The sequence below is a fragment of the Pongo abelii genome, chromosome 10, assembly GCF_028885655.2.
Source record: "Pongo abelii isolate AG06213 chromosome 10, NHGRI_mPonAbe1-v2.0_pri, whole genome shotgun sequence".
In the NCBI taxonomy this organism is placed as follows: Eukaryota; Metazoa; Chordata; class Mammalia; order Primates; family Hominidae; genus Pongo; species Pongo abelii.
The window spans coordinates 123,809,209-123,831,642 of record NC_071995.2 but is presented as its reverse complement, the minus strand read 5'-3'; the positions used below and the strand labels follow the sequence as shown (position 1 = coordinate 123,831,642).

The 22,434-nt window shown below is 50.7% G+C and overlaps 1 protein-coding gene, 1 non-coding gene and 1 pseudogene across 4 annotated transcripts in view; 2 read left to right on the top strand and 1 right to left on the bottom strand.

The window, feature by feature from the left end:
* Positions 1-10,522, top strand: part of DHX37 (DEAH-box helicase 37) — a 42,864-nt gene extending 32,342 nt beyond the window's left edge. The window contains exons 18-27 of one of the 3 annotated variants that reach the window (XM_024257374.3): positions 82-270; positions 3,181-3,305; positions 3,396-3,512; positions 4,824-4,996; positions 6,569-6,683; positions 6,823-6,960; positions 7,130-7,224; positions 7,312-7,385; positions 9,183-9,280; positions 9,477-10,522. In XM_024257374.3, coding sequence (XP_024113142.2) covers positions 82-270; positions 3,181-3,305; positions 3,396-3,512; positions 4,824-4,996; positions 6,569-6,683; positions 6,823-6,960; positions 7,130-7,224; positions 7,312-7,385; positions 9,183-9,280; positions 9,477-9,562 — 1,210 coding nt within the window. In that variant the 3' untranslated portion in view covers positions 9,563-10,522. Of the gene's footprint in view, positions 1-81; positions 271-3,180; positions 3,306-3,395; positions 3,513-4,823; positions 4,997-6,568; positions 6,684-6,822; positions 6,961-7,129; positions 7,225-7,311; positions 7,386-9,182; positions 9,436-9,476 lie in introns of those variants that run through there. The other 2 variants (XM_063712354.1, XM_024257373.3) reach the window with 2 other exon arrangements.
* A 4,800-nt stretch (positions 10,523-15,322) lies between these two features.
* TRNAA-UGC (transfer RNA alanine (anticodon UGC)) lies at positions 15,323-15,394 on the bottom strand. Its single transcript has one exon. It is a non-coding gene; the product is annotated as a tRNA-Ala (tRNA).
* Positions 15,395-19,626: 4,232 nt separating this feature from the next.
* On the top strand, positions 19,627-20,020 carry LOC100432053 (large ribosomal subunit protein eL22-like; annotated as a pseudogene).
* Positions 20,021-22,434: the final 2,414 nt, after the last annotated feature.

Here is a 22,434-nt window from a genome sequence, read left to right as displayed (position 1 = left end):
GAGCTGCCTCAAGCGTGGGGCCTCCCAGCTCTGGCTCCAGAGCTCCTCTCAGAGCACAGCCACCACCACTTCCATCTCCAGGGTGAAGCAACTGCAGAAGAACCGGCTGAGCTGCCCCATCACTGCACTGGGCCGGACAATGGCCACGTTCCCCGTGGCACCCCGCTACGCCAAGATGCTGGCGCTGAGCCGGCAACACGGCTGCCTGCCCTATGCCATCACCATCGTGGCCAGCATGACGGTGCGGGAGCTGTTTGAGGAGCTGGACAGGTGCGAGGTTAGCGGCTGGGCACTCAGGGCCAAGCTCAGTCCCGACGGGGGCTCCGGGCTGAGAGCTGACTTGCACCCTGGCTTCCTAGGGAATCACTGGCATGTTGGGTGGCCTGCAAGACCCTCGTTCTCTCTGAGCCCTTCTGTATTCTGATCTCAGCAGTGGCCGTGTTGGTGCCTGTCTGCTGCCCCTTATACGTCACATCAAATAGGGAGACTAGGAGATGGGGGGTCCCCCCAATCATCAGAGGGTCATAGATTCCAAAAAAGGACACTTTGAGTGAAACCATTTAAAACATAGACCAAAATAGGGAAAAGCAGTACCCTTGAAAAGTGTCACTAAGGCGAGGCGCTGTGGCTCACGCCTGTAATCCCAGCACTGTGGTAGGCTGAGACTTGAGGTCAGGAGTTTGAGACTAGCCTGGACATGGTAAAACCCCATCTGTATAAAAAAATACAAAAATTAGCCAGGTGTGGTGGTGCATGCCTGTGGTCCCAGCTACTCGGGAGGCTGAGGTAGAAGAATCATTTGAACCCAGGAGGTAGAGGTTGCAGTGAGCTGAGATTGTGCCACTGCACTCTAGCCTGGGCAGCAGAGTGAGACCCTTCTCTAAAAAAAGAAAAAAGTGACACTAAGACTGAAAGAATGTTGAAAGTATGTTTAGTGCATTGTGTATTTAACAAAATTTACTTATAGATTATGACTACATGCTAATTCTTAGAATGAACAATTATTTAATAATTTCCTGGCATCCTGTTGCGTAGATCTGCCCTTGGCAGCTTGATGATAAAAGGGGTCATTTCTGCAGAAATTTCTGGAAGCAACTTGAGTTTCTCAAGGGCTTCGTAAGTGTTCAGCGTTCACATCATTCCTCCTGAAACAGCCTTTCACGCCATCAGTTTTGACCATCTCTCCCTCAGCTGTGAGCCAGGCTTCTGCTGCCACCATCTCTCGTCCACTGTGAATGGTACAGGCAGGCCCACAATGTCACTTCATCGACTCTGTGAGCCTCTGCATCTTGTGCAAAGCCTGCTGCTTCCCTTAGGGTCAATCTGCCTGTATTTGGACCATCTTGTCACGTGACAGAGCAGACACTAGTTGGGAAGGCAGTTAGGTGGACACTGGGGAATCTTTTGAGATTTGGATGGTTTTTCTTTGTTTATCCTCCTCCACCTCCCCTCCCCAGTCCCACCCACCCTAACCAGGAGCTTTGCTTTAGGCCACGTCACTGCATGGGCCATTCCATACCACAGCCACTAAACACACGTGGCCTCAGCCTGTGAAATGTGGCAGTTACGGCAACAAACTGACTTAAAACCTTACTTATTTTTAATAGTTTAAATTTAAACAGCCACATGTGGCTAGTGGCCGCCGTATTGGCCAGTGCAGTTCCAGACCTTTCCCTGTGCTCTGCACGGACAGAGTTTTAATTTGAGGAAATGAGATCAGATGGTCCTGTATCTTTTCAGGGTCAGTGCATCTGAACTTCAAAAGCAGCTTTAGCCGGGCATGGTGGCTCATGCCTGTAATCCCAGCACTTGGGAGGCCGAGGCAGGCAGATCACTTGAGAGGTCAGGAGTTTGAGACCAGCCTGGCCAACATGGTGAAACCCCATCTCTACTAAAAATCAAAAAGCGGGCATGGTGATGGACACCTTTAATCCCAGCTATTCGTCAGAATCCCTTGGGGGAGAATAATAGGGTTCTCTGGAGAAACAGAAAGTGGTGTCAGTTTCAGTCGGGGTCTGAAGGCCCAAGAACCAGGAGCATTGAGGGCAGGGAAGACCCAGCTCACGCAGTCAGCAGAGCCGGAAGTCACACCTCCTCTGCCTACTTGGGCCCTCAGTGGATCGTATGCGGCCCACACCCACACTGGGGAGGGCAGTAGCTTTATGCCAGTCACCAATTCAAAGACACACCCAGAAATAAGGCTTAACTAGCTATCTGGGCATCCCTTTGCCCAGTCAAGTGGACACAAAATTAACCATCACATGTAAGGTCTTGAAAACCGGGTGTCTTGGCCTCTTCCCAGATCCCCTCATCAGCATCTCCTGGTCCCAGCATCTCTAAGACTCCCGCGAGATGCTGGTGTCAAGGCTCTGTAGCGTGGTGACTGAGAGCTCAGGTATGGTTCAAATCTCCCTCTGCCATTCTGAGCTGTGTGACCTTAGGCAAGTGACTGTACCGCTCTGAGCTTAATTTTCTCCGTCTGGAAAATGGGGATGATGATGATGATAATAATTGGATTGTTGGTAGAATTAAATGAGTTAACACAAGCAAAGCGCTTTGAGCCGTGGCTGACACGTATGTAAGTGTTAGTATTACTTTCAGGTTTGGAAGCCACTGGCATCATTCATTTATCCAGTCCACCCTTGGTGGCTATTTAAGCAGTTTGCAGAGTTTTTTATTACTTAAAAATGGTGCAGTGGCTGGGCACGGTGGCTCACGCCTGTAATCCCAACACTTTGGGAGGCCGAGACGGGCAGATCACGAGGTCAGGAGATCGAGACCATCCTGACTAACATGGTGAAACCCTGTCTCTACTAAAAAAAAATACAAAAAATTAGCCGGGCCTGGTGGTGGGCGCTTGTAGTCCCAGCTACTCGGGAGGCTGAGGCAGGAGAATGGTGTGAACCCAGAAGGTGGAACTTGCAGTGAGCCGAGATCACGCCACTGCACTCCAGCCTGGGTGACTGAGCGAGACTCCGTCTCAAAAAAAAAAAAAAAAAAAAACAGTGCAGCGGTGGCTGCCAATGGTGAATTTTGAGCTGGACCTTAATACCTTAATTACATTCTTCAGTGACCCCACAAGGCCTCTGATCCTGTCCCGATGAATAAAGGAGTTCCCCCAGCTGAGGCCCTGAGCACAGCCGAGGCCCCAGCCCAGGCAGTATGTATGTGTGTTTGCAGACCAGCGGCCAGTGACGAGGAGCTTGCCAGGCTGAAGAGCAAGCGGGCCCGGGTGGCCCAGATGAAGAGGACCTGGGCAGGGCAGGGGGCTTCTCTGAAGCTCGGCGACCTCATGGTGCTGCTGGGTTTGTGCCCTGCCTGGTGGAGGGTGGCGGGAGGGTCACCCAGGCCTGGGATGGGTCAGAGAGAGAGCATGCCCCCTCTTTGTCCCCCAGGCGCCGTGGGAGCCTGCGAGTACGCCGGCTGCACACCCCAGTTTTGCGAAGCCAACGGGCTGCGGTACAAAGCCATGATGGAGATCCGGCGCCTGCGGGGCCAGCTGACCACCGCAGGTACGGCCCCGCGCCAGCACGCCGTTGCACCCGGCGGGCAACCTGACCTAGGCACTTGAAATGTTTAAAAAAGTGATCCGTAGAGTCCATGTTTGCAAACTTGCTACACACCAAAATGTATTTATAACCCTAAATCAATACGTGGGGAGCTTTTCCAGGAACGAGGGAATGTGCACACGAGCAGGGCACTAACAGATTCGAGCTGCCAGCCTGCACCCTCCCCCACCAGGTCGTTGCTCAGTTTCACCTTCTCCCTGGCGATACCCCCTGCCATTTTCCATCACCGCTGTGGCCTGGACCCCTCTTCCCTCCCACATGTCCCCCAAACCCTTCTCATGCAGAAGGGTGAGGCCTTGCCCTGGACTCTACCTCAGCTCGGCAGCACAAATACTTCCTGCCACCAACACCCAGGGAAGCTTGAGAGGAAGGAAATGTCCTCCAACATATGTCAAGAGGACCATGTGTAGAGAGGGCAGCGTGGACACTGGGTCTCTTCTGGGCAGGCCACGTTCTTGTACCCAAGGCTAGTGGGGAATTTGCCTTCCATTTAAGCAGATCCCAGGGTTTGATGCCAGAATTGATGGCTCTCTTCCGGCCGATCCTTCTCCCAGCGCCAGGTGAATGGTGGTGGCCCTGTCACCATGCTCTGTGTCCTTCTGGCTGTGGCTTTCCAGAGCAGCCCCATTCCAGGTGCAGCAGCTTAGAATTGCAGCCAGCCTCCAGACAGCACTGGTTACAGTGGCTTGGCGACATTAGACCTTTACTGTTGCAAGGAAGAGAAGTCACTGAGTCAGCAGCCCAGGGCGTTTCTCTGCTGCCATCCTCCTGTCATTCGCTGTGCCTTCCATCCTAAGGTCACCTCATGGGCTGAGGAGGTAGTTGGAGGCTTAGTCGCCTCTGCCTTCCAGGCAGGAGAAGGGAAGGACGAGGCCAGGGCACCCGCCGGCTGTCCTGTTCCTGTATTGAACGTTCCTAGGAATTCCTCCAGCCACAACTTCCTTCTTCACGTCGTGGACCAGAACTGAGTCTGAGGCCACCTGGGTGTTGGGGGAGGGCCATCTCCTCGCAGAATGCTCTGCTGCCCAGGCAGGACGTGGGGCTTAGTCCCAAGGGAGAAGGAGGGGATGGGGGGGCAGCTGCAATCCTGCCTGCTGGGGGCTTTGGGTCCTGCTGGTGGCCTCTGGGGAGGGGCTGAGACAAGCAGGTGGCTGAGGCTAGAGCACTGAGCATGGTTGGGACTTTCTAGGAGGTCAGAGCAGACCTGGCTCTGGGCCTCGCCACCACCGACCTCACTCTTGGTTCTCCCCTCAGTCAATGCCGTGTGCCCCGAGGCTGAGCTCTTCGTGGATCCCAAGATGCAGCCGCCCACCGAGAGCCAGGTGACCTACCTGCGACAGATTGTGACGGCCGGCCTGGGGGACCACCTGGCCCGCAGGGTCCAGAGCGAGGAGCTGCTGGAGGACAAGTGGAGGAACGCCTACAAGGTGGGGCCCCCACCGCCTCCCTGCCCGGGTAGCTTGGGGCACCTGGCGAGGGGCAGGCGGGCTGGGCCCTCAGGGTCTGGGGAGGCTTGTTCCCTCTCAGCTTTGGGTCCCCACCGAGGAACAAGTGGGGCTTGCAGTAGAATCACATCTTCCTTGGTTAGTTTCTCCCAACTTTTTTTTTTTTAATAACAGTTTAGTGGAGATAGAATTCACACAGCATTTAAACTCTTTTTGGGTTTTTTCTTTTTTTTAGAAACAGGGTCTCGCTCTGTTGCCCAGGATAGAGTGCAGTGGCACAATCATAGCTCACTGCAGCCTCGAATTCCCAGGCACAAACAACCTTCTCGCCGCAGCCTCCTGAGTAGTTGGGACTGCAGGGGGCACACCACCACCTCCAACTAATCTTGTTGTTGTTGTTTTCTTTTTTGAGACAGAGCCTCACTGTTGCCCAGATTAGAGTGTAGTGGTGCGAACTCAGCTCACTGCAACTTCCACCTCCTGGGTTCCAGCAATTTTCCTGCCTCAGCCTCCCAAGTAGCTAGGATTACAGGCGTGTGCCACCACGCCCAGCTAATTTTTGTATTTTTAATAAAGAAGGGGTTTCAGCATTTTGGCCAGGCTGGTCTCGAACTCCTGGCCTCAAGTGATCTGCCTGCCTCGGCCTCCCAAAACGCTGGGCTTACAGGCAGTGTTACCCAGGCTGGTCTTGAACTCCTGGCCTCTAGGGATCCTTCCACCTTGGCCTCCCAAAGTGTTAGGGTTACAGGTGGGACCCACTGCATCTGGCCTGCATTTAAACCCATTTAAAGTGTTCAATTCAGTGGTTTTTAGTATTTTCACAGTTTTGCAACCATTATCATAGTTAACTTTAGAACATTTTTATTACCCAACAAAGAAACGCCACATCTGTAAGCTGTGAGTCCCCAGTTCCCCGTCACCCCCGTTTTCATGATCCTGCTTTCCATCTGTGGATCTGCCTGTTCTGGACATTTGGCATGAGTGGAATCTTAACATACATGGCTTTTCATGTCTGGCCTCTTTCACTTAGTGTGATGCTTTCAAGCCCCATCCACGCCATGGCAGGTGTCAGTGCTTCCTTTTTTTTGAGAAGGAGTTTTGCTCTTGTTGCCCAAGCCAGAGTACAATGGCGTGATCTCAGCTCACTGCAACCTCCACCTCCCGGGTTCAAGCAGTTCTCCTGCCTCAGCCTCCCGAGTAGCTGGGATTACAGGTGTGCGCCACCACGCCCAGTTAATTTTTTGTATTTTTAGTAGAAATGGGGTTTCACCAACATACTGAAACTAGCCAGGCTGGTCTCGAACTCTAGACCTCAGATGATCCACCCGCCTCGGCCTCCCAAAGTGTTGGGATTACAGGCGTGAGCCACCGCACCCGGTACTTCCTTCCTTTTCACGACTGGATCAGCGTTTGGATGGGCCGCATTTCCCGGCAGATGGAACACTGTCCCACTTTTGTGGCTGGTGTGGATAATCAGATTCTCCTGGGTTGAAAGTATGCGGAGCCCCTGGGCGTGGGTTCTTCCCTAACCCCATTACTCTTCATTCTCTGCAGACCCCTCTCCTCGACGACCCTGTCTTCATCCATCCCAGCTCCGTCCTTTTCAAAGAGCTCCCGGAGTTTGTGGTCTACCAGGAAATCGTGGAGACCACTAAGATGTACATGAAAGGTGCCGAGGCCTGCGGACAGCCCCTCGTCCCCCGATGGTGGCTCTAATGGGGGTGTGGCTGGGACCCTGGGGCAGAGGCATGGCAGCCCCTCCCACGGAGGGTGCCGCTGTGACCCCAGCTTCCTCCCCCGGCCCCCAGGCGTCTCTAGCGTGGAGGTCCAGTGGATCCCGGCCCTGCTGCCCTCTTACTGCCAGTTTGACAAGCCCCTGGAGGAGCCAGCCCCTACCTACTGCCACGAGCGGGGGCGGGTGCTGTGTCACCGGGCCAGTGTGTTCTGTGAGTCAGGGCAGTGTCCTGGGCAACCTGAGCCTCCTGCAGCCGTGGGCTTCTCGGACACATGGTCCCATCCCCTGCCCCCGGACGTGTGTGTCTCGGGTGGGGCAGGGATGGGACTTGGGAGGGCAGCTGCAGGAGGGTCCCGGTCTCACTGGCTCGCACCCTCTAGATCGCGTGGGCTGGCCGCTCCCCGCCATCGAGGTGGATTTTCCAGAGGGCATTGACCGCTACAAGCACTTTGCCCGGTTCCTGCTGGAAGGGCAGGTAGGTGGCACAGCGGCTCCAGACCGTCATCTCGGGTACCGTGGGCAGCAGCAGCCCGGGCCTCACCCCTTCCTGTGGTCTCATCAGGTCTTCCGCAAGCTGTCCTCATACCAGAGCTGTCTGCTGTCCAGCCCCGGCACCATGCTGAAGACGTGGGCCAGGTACTGCCTTCGGTGGGAGCCTCGCAGTGGGCAGGAGGGGTCCGAGGCCTGAATGACCTCCCCAGGGCTGCCGGGACAAAGCACCACACACGGGGAGGCTTAAGACATCAGAAGTCTGTGCTCAGGTCTGAAGGCTCTGCAGGGCCATGCTCTGTGCAGCGGCTCTCGGGGAGGGTCCGTCTTGCCTCTGCCGGCCTCCTGGGCTTGTGGCCACATCACTCCAGTCTCTGCCCCCATCTTCACGTGGCCGTCTCTCTGTGTGTCTCTAGTCTCCCTCCCTGTGTTCTCTCCTTATAAGGACACCAGTCATTGGATTCAGGGCCCACCCCACTCCAGGATGACCTCTCCTTAACTCGTGACATTTGCAGTGACCCTCTTTCCATATAAGGTCACACGCTGATGTTCTGGGTGGACATGAGTCTGGGATAGGGGAGACACTGGGCAGCTCCCACAGAGCTGCCAGGTGTCAGTGGGAGGCATCCTGCCCTCCTGGCCCTGGGGACTTCCTCCCAGCTGAGCAGACCCCTGCCCCATCCCGCCCACCACCTCTGCTTCAGGGCTCACCCTCTGCCTCCTGCTTCTGCTCTCCTGCCTGTGGTCCAGACCCACAGACGCCTCCCCCTTCCTGGGGCTGGTGGGGCCTATGGTGCAGGGGCTTGGGGCACTGGAGGCAGGCCTGAAGGTGCAGGCAGGTGCCAGGGACTCGAGATGGGGCGTGGGGCACAGCACCTGCTGCTGGGCTGTCAGGAGCCGCGTCAGTCACCCAGCTCACGTTTTCCAGTGTGGCCCTGTCCCAGGCATGTTCTCGGGGCTAGGATACAGACACGATCTCTGTCCCACAGTGGTGTTGCTCGGCCCCAGAGGGACAGAGCAGGACATGAGTGAGGCCTCGGTGGGCAGGGGGTGGAGTGCGACTGGGCTGGTCAGGGAGAACCTTACTGGGCAGATTCAAAGGAGCCAGGGCTACAGCTGGGCACAAATCTGGAGGAAGGTTCTAGATGAGACAAGTTGCATGCACAGAGCAGCCTTGGTGGGCGAGAAATGTGGACCAGAGGCAGCCAGGGTGGATGGGAGGAGGTAGGATCTAGAGCCTTCCGTCCCGGGATGATTAAGGGAAGGGGACCCTTTGCCTTCTCTTTTATTTTATTATTATTATTTATTTTTTAGAAGGCCTGTCTAGAGAATTATGTTGTTTTGCTTTTGAGTTTTGTTTGTTTGCTTGTTTGTTTGAGACAGAGTTTTGTTCTTGTTGCCCAGGCTGGAGTGCAATGGCATGATCTCGGCTCACGGCAGCCTCTGCCTCCTGGGTTCAAGTGATTCTCCTGCCTCAGCCTCCTGAGTAGCTGGGATTACAGGCGACCGCCACCATGCCCGGCAAATATTTTTGGATTTTTAGTAGAGCTAGGGTTTCACCATGTTAGCCAGGCTGGTCTCAAACTCCTGGCCTCAGGTGATCCACCTGCCTCGGCTTCCCAAAGTGCTGGGATTACAGGCGTGAGCCACCGTGCCCAGCCAATTTGTTTGTTTTTGAGACAAGTTCTTGCCCTGTCGCCCAGGCTGGAGTGCAGTGGTGCAATCATGGCTCACTGCAGCCTCCAACTCCCAGGCTCAAGGGATCCTCCTACTTCAGCCTCCCAAGTAACTGGGGTTACAGGTGCATGTCACCATGCCCAGCCAGCTATTCACCCTCCTGGGTGGGGCTGGTGGGGTGGTGATGCCTGCCCTGCTTTCAGGCCCCCAGCAGCAGCCGGTCTGTGCCCTGGCTGCCTGCCACCAACCTGCATCCCTGCCCCACAGGCTGCAGCCCCGTACGGAGAGCCTTCTGCGAGCCCTGGTTGCAGAGAAGGCTGACTGCCATGAAGCCTTGCTGGCTGCTTGGAAGAAAAACCCCAAATGTGAGTTTGACCAGGGCCAGGGGGTGGGAGTGGACGGGATGGGGTCACTGAGGCAGGGGCTTTGTGCTCTGTGCACGGTCAGCCCTGGCTTGGCAGAAGGATCTGGCCCCATGGCTGCTGGCCAGCTTTTTGCCACCTGAGGAGAGTCCCTGGGCCCAGGGTCACCCTGACGCTGTCCTCCTTCCCTCCCCTGCAGACTTGCTGGCTGAGTACTGTGAGTGGCTGCCACAGGCCGTGCACCCCGATATCGAGAAAGCCTGGCCCCCCACCACTGTCCACTGACCAGAGCCGAGGACTGGTTTGGGGACTGGAGGGATGGCAGCAGCCTGTCACCCTGCGACTGTGACCACCTGGCATGGGCTTCATGGCCTGCTCTCAGGAAGCAGGTCAAGCCCTGGGAACCCTCGTCCATGAGAGCTTGATTCCGTATGAAGCGTGCTGCCGCCCGTGCCATCTGGCCCGGGGGTGACTTTTTGAACTGTTTATTATATGGTAGATGATGATTTCATCTCATGTGCTGGACGCTGTTCTGTTCAGTGTGCTCTTTGGGCTACATTAGTCCCCTGTGGAGCAGCAGGGCTGGAGGCCTCCAGTCCCTTCCCTGCCCGCCCTGCCAGAAGGCCGAGGAGGCACGTGGAGGGCCTCCTTCCTGCAATTCTTCCCTCTCTAGAGTCAGGGAGGACGCCCAGCCCTGGCCTCATGGCCGTTCCAGATATTAGGTGAGCCATCGAGCTCTGCATTGACCTTGAGGGGCCTGGCTGGGGGCCCCCAGGCTCCATGCCTTCTTGGGAGGGTGGCCGCCAGCACCTTTCCTGTGTTACGGCAACAGGGAGTGGGCATCTCGTCTGCCTGTGGTCAGCTCTCAGATGGCAGGGAGCGGAGCTGACCTTGGCTGTGCTTGGTCACCGCTGCCATGCCGCAGAGGATGCGCCTAGCTGGGCTGGGGCCACACGACTATTATGTCGGCCTTGAATGGGGACTGCAGAGCCCTCAGTTTGTCTCCCTTGTTCTTCTGTGGCCAAGGTGGGAGGGGGAGGGTGGGGTAGGTCCCCCAGCAAGAAAGAGGGACAGGAGCGCCCCAGGCAGGACCAAGGAGTCGGGAGGCCCCTGCCCTTCCGTCCTCCATGGTGAGGGCACAGACGTCTCCCCAGAGCCCAGCGCTGGCAGGATGGATTCCGCTCCTGGCTTTGCTTCTGCGGCTTCGGTGGAGACAGTTATGGAATAAAATGTTCCTTGCACCCAGATCGTGTTGTGGAATGCACTTGGGGAAGGACACCCAGGTGGCCAGGTGCTGTCCCGGGACGTGGCCTGGTGGCCGACCTGCCTTCCCAGCACTGCTGTCTGCTTTAAGGAGGCCTCTCCTCACTGGGTCTACTTACCTCCCTGGCTGCTCTCAAAGCCCGAGCAGCTCCCTCTCCCCACCTGCCCCGTAGCTGAGATGGCAGCCTGGCCCTTCTCACTCTGTTCCTCCCCAGGAGCCCAAGGCAGGGCCGTGAGCCAGGGTGGCCTGCAGACAACGTTTCGCTTGACCCGCCCAGTGATTGAGGAAGACTTGAATTCCTCACTAACATGTAGAATTGGGCTGTTTCCCACTCGAAAGTACTGACCTCCAACTTTCCTAAAATCCCACCGCACGTGGGCTGGCAATTCTGAGATGAAAGCGGAAGCCATCGTTTCCACCACTGTCTCAGGTGCCAGGGCAGCCTCCTCAGGGACGTCCCTGCCTCCTCATTGCACTCCACACCACAGCAGAGCATCCACATTTGTAATCAGGCAATTCTTCTTAAAAAATGTTATGTAATTAACATACCATGAAATTCCCCATTTTAAGGTTTACAGTTGCCTTTAGTATATCACAGTTGTGCAACCGTTACCATGACCTGATTCCAGAGCATTTTTATAGCTCTAAAAAGATACCCTGTACCCATCAGCAGTCTGCCCCCATTTCTTCCAGTTCCCCAGCTCCAGGCCCCACGAATCCACTTTCTATCTCTGGATTTGCCCGTTCGGACATTCATCTCTTTTGTTGCTTTTTTTTTTTTGGTTTTTTGTTTGTTTGAGACGGAGTCTCACTCTGTTACCAGGCTGGACTGCAGTGGCGCAATCTTGGCTCGCTGCAACCTCTGCCTCCTGGGTTCAAGCGATTCTTCTGCTTCAGCCTCTCGAGTAGCCGGGACTATAGGCACATGCCACCACACCCAGCTAATTTTTGTATTTTTAGTAGAGACGGGGTTTCACCATGTTGGCCAGAATGGTCTCGAGCTCTTGACCTCGTGATCCACCCGCCTCCACCTCCCAAAGTGCCGGGATTACAGGTGTGAGCCACTGTGCCTGGCTTGTTGCATGTTTTTTCAAGAGGATCTTATTCTGTCATTCAGGCTGGAGTGCAGTGGTGTGATCCTAGTTCACTGCAGCCTCCATCTCCTGGGTTCAAGTGATCCTCCTACCTCCCAAATAGCTGGGACTACAGGCGCACTCCACCATACTGGGCTAAAATTGTCAGTAGAGACAGCTCTTGTTGTGTTGCCCAGGCTGGTCTTGAGCTCCTGAAGTACTTCATTCCTTCCTATGGCTGGATAATACCCCATTGTATGGATAGACCACATTTTTATTTGTTTCCATTTTTAGGCTATTCTGAATAGAGCTGCTGTGAACATTTATGTACAGGTTTTTGTGTGGATGTATATTTTCCATTCTCTTAGGTATATACCTAGGAGTGAAAAAAAAAAAAAAACAGCACCATTGCCTGGCCAATGTCATTTAGCTTTTCTTCTTTTTTTTTTTTTTTTCTGTTTTTTTTTTTGAGACAAAAAAAAGTTTTTTTTTTTGAGACAAAGCCCTATGAAGAGTCCCCATTACCCAAGGGATCAAGGCCAACTTGAACGTGGCCTCTGAGACTGGACATGCACAGACACTCCACTCACACCACACCCGAGGGCCAACCTGCCCTCCTTCCACCTTCCCCATAGCAGCCCTGTTGGCCTTCACAGGTGCCGTTCCCTCTCCCGGGGTGCTCTGAGCCTAACTCCTGCTCCCTCTGGCTTCTCATCTTCAGAGGCAAGCCCCTCTAGACGCCTCCCCAGGGAGGGTGGCCTGCCTGCCACCCACTCTGGAGAGCAAGCCCAGTGACAGCAGATCTTCTGTCTTGCTTACCATCCTGGGTCCGGTCCCCAAAACATGGTAGGACAAATGTTAAAAAGTAAATTGCAATGAATATTTGTAAGAACATTGGAAAAAGCTTTCAAAATTAAACAAGGCCAGCCATGGTGGCTCACGCCTATGATCCCAGCACTTTGGGAGGCCGAGGCAGGTGGATCGCTTGAAGCCAGGAGTTCGAGACCAGCCTGGCCAACATGGTGAAACCCCGTCTCTACTAAAAATACACATATTAGCCAGTGTGGTGGCAGGCACCTGTAATCCCAGCTACTTGGGAGGCTGAGGCAGAAGAATCACTTGAACCCGGAAGACAGATGTTGCAGTGAGCCAAGATCGTGCCACTGCACTCCAGCCTGGATGACAGAGTGAGACCCTGTCTCTCTCAAAAAAACAAAACAAAACAAACAAAAACAAAGTTAAACAAACTTTCCAGAAACTGTAAAGGAAAGGGGAGACATTTTACCTTATCAAAATCTTACATTGACATGGTAAATTGTATAAACAAAGAAGATGAAAGAATAGATGAAAAATACTGCAAAACATGATAAACAGCGTCATACTATTGGATGAGCTATTGCAATTTGGTGAGAAAAACGCAACAGGCAAAGGCCATGAAGAAATTAGTTGCTACATCTAGGCCGGGCGCGGTGGCTCATGCATGCCTGTAATCCCAGCACTTTGGGAGGCCAAGGCTGGCGGATCACGAGGTCAGACAAGATCAGGAGTTCGAGATCAGCCTGGCCAACATGGTGAAACCCCGTCTTTACTAAAAATGCAAAAATTAGCCAGGCGTGGTGGCGAGTGCCTGTAATCCCAGCTACTCGGGAGGCTGAGGCAGGAGAATCACTTGAAACCAGAAGGCAGAGGTTGCAGTGAGCCAAGATCATGCCACTTCACTCCAGCCTGGGCAACAAGAGCGAAACTCCATCTCAAAAAAAAAAAAAAAACTACATCTAAGGTCGAGTGCAGTGGCTCACACCTGTAATCCCATCACTTTGGGAGGCCGAGGCAAATAAATCACCTGAGGCCAGGAGTTCAAGACGAACCTGGCCAACATGGCCAAACACCGTCTCAAAAAAATACAAAAATTAGCCAGGCATGGTGGCGTGCACTGGTAATACCAGCTACTCGAGGGCCTGAGGGATGAGAATCATTTGAACCCAGGAAGTGGAGGTTGTGGAGATTTGAGATCGCACCACTGCACTCCAGCCTGGATGACAGAGTGAGATTCCCATCTGGGAAAAAAAAACAAAAACCTGCATCTGCATGGCTGGTAGATACCTGAAAACATGCACACCCTAGGAAGTGGGCAGGAAAAAAGCAAAGAAATAATTCAGTTCTACTTCCTACCCAACAGATTGGAAAAATTAAGACTCATGGCCACACCCAGTGCTGAGAATATAGGGAAAAGAGCACCTTCATACATTGTTATTGAATATGTAAGTTGCCACAGCCTTTAGAAAAACTCCAGCAAGACTTATTGTTTTTATTTATTTATTTTTTCTGAGACAGAGTCTTGCTCTGTTGCCCAGGCTGGAGTGTAGGGGTGCGATCTGTGTTCACTGCAACCTCTGCCTCCTGGGTTCAAGTGATTCTCTTGCCTCAGCCTCCCAAATAGCTGAGACTACAAGTGTGTGCCACCACACCCAGCTAATTTTTTATATTTTTAGTAGAGATGAAGTTTCACCATGTTGGCCAGGCTGGTCTCAAACTCCTGACCTCAGATGATCTGCCCACCTCGCCCTTCCAAAGGGCTGGGATTACAAGTGTGAGCCACCATGCCTGGCCCAAAATCTAACAATATTTAAAATAAACTAGGCATGGTGGTTTACACGTGTAATCCCAGCACTTTGGAAGGCTGAGGTGAGAGGACCACTTGAGGCCAGATGTTCGAGACCAGCCTGGACAACATAGCGAGGCCCCTGTCTCTACCAAAAAAAAAAAAAAAAAAAAGAAAAATATTTGCTGGAGGTGGTGAAGTACACCTGTAGTCTCAGCTGCTGGGGAGGCTGGGAGGTCGCCTGAGCCAAGGATTTCGAGGCTGCAGTGAGCTATGATCGCACCACTGCATTCCAGCCTGGGCGACAGAGAAGTACGTTTTTAAAAGTATCCATGCCCTTTGACCCTGCAACACTCCCTGTGGAAATCTGCCCCATCGAGGTACCGGCGCCAGAAGGCAAGGAAAACGCATGCACCAGATCACTGACTACAACACTTCAGTGAGAGGAAACAAAATTACCCGAATCACTAGGAGGAATGGTAATAAAGCGTGCTACCTCTCCATTAGGAAATACTAAGCAACCAGGTCCAGAATTTGTCGTGAACTCCATCATGCCTGCACCTCCTCTGCGGCACCCCTGGGGGAAGTCTCCAGCAGCTTCCCGGGCGGTGGCTGCACCTGCTTCCCGATCTCCCCACATCCACCCACGCCCAGGGTGTATTCTCCGCATGGCAGCCAGAGGGAGCCTTTTCAAATCTGAATCTGGTCGCGTTCCCCTGCGTCAGGCCTTCCAGTGTCTTCCAAGATAAAGTTCATCCTCATTCACTAAGCTCCAGGGCATGGCTTTCTTCCTGCCCCTTCAACACAGTTCCTCCAGCCTCAGGGCTTTGGCACCTGCCGTTTCCTCCGCTTGACGCACTGTTTCTGCAGAGGTCTCCCCTGGCAGCTAATCTAAAGCAACCCCCACTCATGCACCCCTGAGTTTCCATCTCATCGCCATTATTGTCTTCATAAAACGTATTGCTACTTGCTTATTGTTAAGTCTCCGGAACTAGACTATAAAGTCCAAGAAGGCTGAGAAAGCTTGCCTGGCCTGTCTTATCCAGGGATACCAGGGGAGGATAAGACAGTGACTGTAATTTGCCCGAAAAAGGCGGAAAAAGGTCTGGAGATGCCGGGGATTGAACCCGGGGCCTCATACATGCAAAGCATGCGCTCTACCACTGAGCTACATCCCCTTACCCGTAGGCTCAGTTTTTCTGGGGATGGTGATACAGGAAGTGCCCTTGGCTCTGCTAGTTTAGGTGCCTTAGCATGGGAACGTGCAGTGCCTCCAGCCACTCAAAGGGGCCTCTGCCCACCCTGGGAAAGTCTGGCGGCCAGGGCGCCCGGCGCAGAGCCTGGATGGCCTGGAAAGGGTAGGAACGACAGCGGGAGAACGGTAGGGACATAAGAAGGGAGCTGCAGAAATCCTGGTATGGCTTGTCCTCGTTAGTATAGTGGTGAGTATCCCCGCCTGTCACGCGGGAGACCGGGGTTCGATTCCCCGACGGGGAGGTCAACAATGTTAGTATTTTGAAATACAGAGAGGAGACCTTGTTGGCGATGCTTTTCAGTGTTCCAAAATACACTGAGTAGGTATACGAAGATGTGCACGTCGCAGGTGTGCCTGCAGCACTGTGAATTAGGAGCCTCAGGAGGGTTCCTTCCCCTCCAAGGAGAGCTGGTGGGAAGAAAAAAGAGGGTGCTGAGCAGTGTGCGCAATAGGTTCATTTTTATGTGAAAAATTATAGATATGCACACAAATGTGTGAGTATATTAATGTTTCTGACTGGCATCACGGTAACAACAGCAGCAGGAGCAGCAGCCAACAATATTCAGTTCTGAACATGTGCGGGGCGGTATTGCTAAGCGCTTTAGTGTTCACGCATTACATCCTCAAGCATCCTACCAACGAGCCGTTTTCTCCACGTCAAACTGATGAAATACAGGCACAGACAGAGGCTTCGTGGCCCGCCCGAGGTCACATCAGTCACGATCAGCTGTAGACATAGGGGGCCTTTGGGGAGAAGGACTCGGGTGGTGGGTGGGAGGAGTGACTTTTTGACTTTCCATTTCTGTACCTTTCTGGACTTTTGGAATTCTATTTTTTCTCCCTTCTTTTCTTTCCTCTCTTATTCGATTTTTATCAAAATGATACGTCTAATTTTTAAAAGTCAGATACAACTACTGTTGAAAATAAATACTTATTCCCCGATGTCGCAGAGAAGAATTAGCAATTAGACAAAAAGTTTCCTCAGCAAGGAGATTTTTACTTTCTCAGAAAGGGTGGTGCCCGTCCAATTCTGCCACGAGCATACATAAAGTAAAAAAGACATAAGAATATTTATTCCTTATGCACGAAGTCCCTATTGCTGTGTTTTGACTGCATTGGCTGCAGCCAGACCTCACAATTTAAACTAAAACCCGATTAGCTAACAGTTCAAAACTTTTTAAAATAGGTAAAGGCAGTGAGCAACAAAAGAAAAAAGGATGTTCCTCACGAAAGGACTTAGAAAAGTAATAATATTCCTAAATAAGGAGGAGTGTAGGCTGCAAGCTGGGACATGCCTGGGCACGTCCAGCACGAATATTTTGACAAAGGTACAAGGACATAGAATGTACTACGTGCCTGTGAGCATGTTTAACATAGATACCGAAGTCAGAGTGTGCTTTTTCTGTTACATTTGCTACCTAAGGCTTAACAGAGAGTTATTACTATAAAATAAGAAACTTGAAGAAAGTTAGTTTTGAGAAAAGATATCAATAACATTTATGATTTAAAGAGGAAGCTTTGAAGACGAACTTTTGCTTTCTAGAATTCCTTCCCTTTTAATTTTTGTAGTTTTTCCTTTTTAAACTGTTTTAGCATGCTTTGGCTTAATTGTTCTACTTGAGCTTTTAAGAAGAGAAGTCTCTTAGAGTAAGGTGGAGGAGAGTTAAGATAGGTTTTAGTAGTTTTGGCAAGAACTGTCGTTATTAATTTTGTCATTAGCTTCCGGAGGTATGGTGTAATATAACATCCGAGAAGGAGAAGTATACCTATTACGGTAGTAATAGAAGTGAGAATTGAGGTTATAGTTTCCTTCCATTGACCAAACCATCGTCCTAGCCAATTTGAAATAGGGTTATTAATTCTAGAATTTCTAGTTAGCTCTTTAGACAAAGCAGAGAGACCTTGTACGGTTCTGGTTATACTTCTGTTAGGAGTCGTGTTATTTGGGATGAAGATTGTGCACAACATTGGGTTTTAATTATAACACAAACACCACCTTTCTCGGCTAATACTACATTTAAAGCCATTTTATTTTCCTAAGCCATTTTACTAGTGGATCCTAACTGTTCTGCTATTCCTTTAATAGCATCTTTAAGTACAGTTAATAAATTGTTGCTGATAGTAATAAATATAGTTTATCCAATTTACATTCTTATTAATTGTTATTTGTGGGAGAAGGGATTTGAACCTCACAGCTATCTGATTTCTAGCTTGGAATTTATCTGATATACCTCGTGGAATGTCAGTTGTATCTAAATAAACATGGGGTTCAAAGGACCTAAGAGACGCTGTTCTTGTTTTACGATGTCGTGTTTTTTTGTTTGTTTTTCTGGTTGATGAAATGCCAGGGTAAAAAGGATAGCTAACTGAACTAGAGCACAAGTACCGCTCCAATTATTTGGCAAAGTGTCCAGTAAAGGTTCTCCACAATACCACCATACACCCACTCGGGGATGAATAAGGGCTGACTGATGGGTCAGCTCTTGGAAGTGCCTGACCTCAGTGCATTCTGTTAAGTTTCTTTCTTTTTTTTTTTTTTTCCTGAGAGGGAGTCTAGCACTGTCGCCCAGTCTGGAGTGCAGTGGCGCGATCTCAGCTCACTACAAGCTCCGCCTCCCAGGTTCACGCCATTCTCCTGGCTCAGCCTCTCTAGTAGCTGGGACTACAGGCGCCTGTCACCACGCCTGGTTTTTTTGTATTTTTAGTAGAGACAGGGTTTCACCGTGTTAGCCAGGATGGTCTCGATCTCATGACCTCGTGATGCGCCCGCCTTGGCCTCCCAAAGTGCTGGGATTACAGGCGTGAGCCATCGCGCCCGGCCGTTTCCTTGACTTTTAAAAGAAAAGTTAGGTTGGTGTCCTGGAACATGGACAATGGCTATTTCTTCCGGTAATTGAAGATTATTAAGAACATGAACAACTAGTGTTTCATGCGCAAGTTCCTTACCTTTACTGTTAAATAGTTCTCGCTCAGCCTAAATTTTTCCAAATGTATGAGATACCCTGAAGGCATATTTAGAGTCAGTATAGATAGTTCCTACCTGGTTCTGTAAATATTTTAGGGCCTAAGTGCGAATAACTTGCAAGCTTGAGCAGACCAACTATTTGGTAATCTTCCTGATTTTACTTTTTTTAAGGTCTCTTTATCAATTACAGCATATCTATTACGTTGTGTCCTTTCAATCATCTAGGAGGAGCCAGGGTGGTCTCAAACTCCTGAGCTCAAGCAATCCTCCCGCCTTAGCCTACCAAAGTGCTAGGATTACAGGTGTGAGCCACCTTGCCCAGCCTAATATCTTTATTATAGAAATAATTTTTTAAATCACTAAGAAAAATTCAAGAATATCAGTAGATCACAATCAACAGGTAATGAATTTACAGAAGAGGAAAAATGTTTCATTAATAAAAGTTACGGAAAAGCTTGGCTCTTAGAAGTATTTAAATAAATGGAAGTAAAACACAAGTTACTACTTTCAACCTATGATGTTGTGAAAGTTGTCAGAATCAAAATGAAGTCATGGATGTTAAGTAAGTAAGTAAGTAAGTAAATAAATAAATAAATAAACCCTGACAAATAGAACCAAGGAAGGCCATGAAGAGAGGGTTCCCATGCTTGCAGACCTGATAAAAGACTCCAGAAAAACCACAACCTTGCACAAAGGCCTTCGCGACCTTACACAAAAAAGACTACTGCAAGGACGTCCGCCAAGCAGCTGCCTGTCCAGCCTCAGACTACAGTCACCTCTGTTATTGATCTTTGTAGCCAACCATAATTATGTCAGAACAATTATGTAATCCTCCTCCTTTTTTTCCTTTAAAAACATTTGTCTTCCTGCCGGGCGCGGTGGCTCACGCCTGTAATCCCAGCACTTTAGGAGGCCGAGGCGGGAGGATCACGAGGTCAAGACCAACCTGGCCAACATGGGGAAGCCCCATCTCAACTAAACATACAAACATTAGCTGGGCGTGGTGGCGGGTGCCTGTAGTCCCAGCTACTAGGGAGGCTGAGGCAGGAGAATTTCTTGAACCCAGAAGGCGGAGGTTACAGTGAGCCAAGATTGCACCACTGCACTATCAGCCTGGGTGATAGGAAGAGACTCCATCTCAAAACAAACAAACAGACAAATGTTGTCTTCTTTCTGCCTCCACTACAGCCATGGCGCCCATGAAAAAGCTTGTGGTAAAGGGGGGCCGAAAAAAGGAAGCAGGTTCCAAAGTTCACTCTTGATCGCACCCACCCCGTAGAAGATGGAATCATGGATGCTGCCAACTTTGAGCAGTTTTTCCAAGAAAGGATGAAAATTAACGGAAAAGCTGGGAACCCTGGTGGAGGGGTAGTGACCGTCGAAAGGAGCAAGAGCAAGACCAGCGTGACATCCAAGCTGCCCTTTTCCAAAAGGTATTTGAAATATCTCACCAAAAAATATCTGAAGAATAATAATCTACATGATTGGTTGCGCGTAGTTGCTAACAGCAAATAGAGTTACGAATTACGTTACTTCCAAATTAACCAGGACGAAGAAGAGGAGGAAAACGAGGATTAAATTTCATTTATCGGCCAGGCGCAGTGGCTCACGCCTGCAATCCCAGCACTTTGGGAGGCTGAGGCAGGTGGATCACGAGGTCAGGAGATCGAGACCATCCTGGCTAACATGGTGAAACCCCGTCTCTACTAAAAATACAAAAAATTAGCCGGGCGTGGTGGCAGGTACCTGTAGTCCCAGCTACTTGGGAGGCTGAGGCAGGAGAATGGCGTGAACCCCGGAGGCAGAGCTTGCAGTGAGCAGAGATCGCGCCACTGCACTCCAGCCTGGGTGACAGAGTGAGACTCCGTCTCAAAAAAAAAAAAAAAAAAAAAAAATTCATTTATCTGGAATATTTTGTATGAGTTCTTCAATAAAACTTGGGAACCAGAAAAACAACAACAACAACACAACAACAAACAAAAACCCTTTGTCTTTTCCTCCCTGAATGTGCACATAGTTTACTATGGCACACGTATTCCCACTGCAATGCTGTATTTCCAAATAAGTATCTTCTCTTTTAGAGAGCCTCTCTCTCTTTGCTATTTAGGTTGACAATATTAATAAAATTTTGTGTGCAGTTTTTGTTTTTATAACCAAAATTCTAAAGGCAGAAAGCAGATTGTGGTTGCAAGGGGTTGGAGAAAGGAGAAAATGGGGAGTGATTGCTAACGGGTATGGGGTTTCCTTTGGGGTGATGAAAATCTTTAGAATAAGGGCTGGGCGTGGTGGCTCACGCCTGTAATCCCAGCACTTTGGGAGGCCGAAGCAAGTGGATCACGAGGTCAGAAGTTCGAGACTAGTCTGGCCAACATGGTGAAACCCCTGTCTCTACTAAAGATACAAAAAATTAGCCGGGTGTAGTGGTGTGCGCCTGTAATCCCAGCTACTCGGGAGGCTGAGGCAAGAGAATTGCTTGAACCCGGGAGGCGGAGGTTCCACTGAGCTGAGATCGCGCCATTGCACTCCAGCTTGGGTGACAAGTTGAGACTCCATCAAAAAAAAAAAAAAAAGAAAGAAAGGAAAAGAAAAGAAAGAAAATGTTTGGAATGAGATAGAGATGGGAGTTGCACAACAGTGCGAATGTACTAAATGCCACTGAATTACTCACTGTAAAAGAGTTGGCTTTGGCCAGGGGCAGTGGCCCACACCTGTAATCCCAGCACTTTGGGAGGCCCAGGCGGGTGGATCACCTGAGGACAGTAGCTCGAGACCAGCCTGACCAACATGGAGAAACCCCGTCTCTACTAAAAATAAAAATACAAAATTAGCCGGGCGTGGTTGCGCATCCCTGTAATCCCAGCTACTTGTGAGGCTGAGGCAGGAGAATCGCTTGAACCCGGAGACAGAGATTGCTGTGAGCCGAGATCGCGCCATTGCACTCCAGCCTGGACAACAAGAGCGAAACTCCATCTCAAAAAACAAACAAACAAAACAAAACAAAACAAAACAAACACACACAAATACATAAAAATAAAATAAAATGGTTGGTTTGGGCCGGGTGCAGTGGCTCACGCCTATAATTCCAGCACTTGGTAGGGTTGAAGCAGGCAGATCACTTGAGGTAAGGAGTTCGAGACCAGCCTGACCTCTACTAAAAAGCTCGTCTCTACTAAAAATGAAAAAATTGGCCAGACATGGTGGCATGTGCCTGTAATCTCAGCTTCTCGGAAGTCTGAGGCAGCAGAATCGCTTGAACCTGGGAGGCAGAGGCTGCAGTGAGCTGAGACTATGCCACTGCACTCCAGTCTAGGCTACAGAGAGATTCCATCTCAAAAAAAGAAAATAAATAAAATAATTGGTTTTGGCCAGGCGCATTGATTCATGCCTGTAATTGCCGCACTTTGGGAAGCCAAGGCGAGAGGATGGCTTGAGGCCAGGAGTTTGAGATATAAGTGAGAACCCGATCTCTAAAGCTAGTTTTATGTTATGTGAGTTTCACCTCAATACAAAACAAACAAACAAAAACATTTACTTTTAAAAATGACCGGCCGGGCATAGTGGTTCATGCCTGTAATCCCAGCACTTTGGGAGGCGGAGGCGATCGGATCACCTGAAGTCAGGAGTTTGAGACCTCCTGGCCAACATGAAACCCTGTCTCTACTAAAAATACAAAAAAAAAAAAAAAAAAAAAAAATTAGCTAGGTGGAAATTAGCTAGGTGGCCTGCAGTCCCAGCTACTCGGAAGGCTGAGGCAGGAGAATCGCTTGAACCCGGGAGGCAGAGGTTGCAGCGAGCCGAGATCACACCACTGCACTCCAGCCTGGTGACAGAGCGAGACTCTGTCTCAAAAAAAAAAAAAAAAAAAGCCTAAGCCTAAGCCTTGTTTGGAGAAGACAGGAACGGAATGGGAAGGATGGAGCTATAAATGGCTTCAGCCTTTTCAGAAACTGCTTCCAGATCCTGTTATCCCACACTCGGACTTCATAATCTATATATGG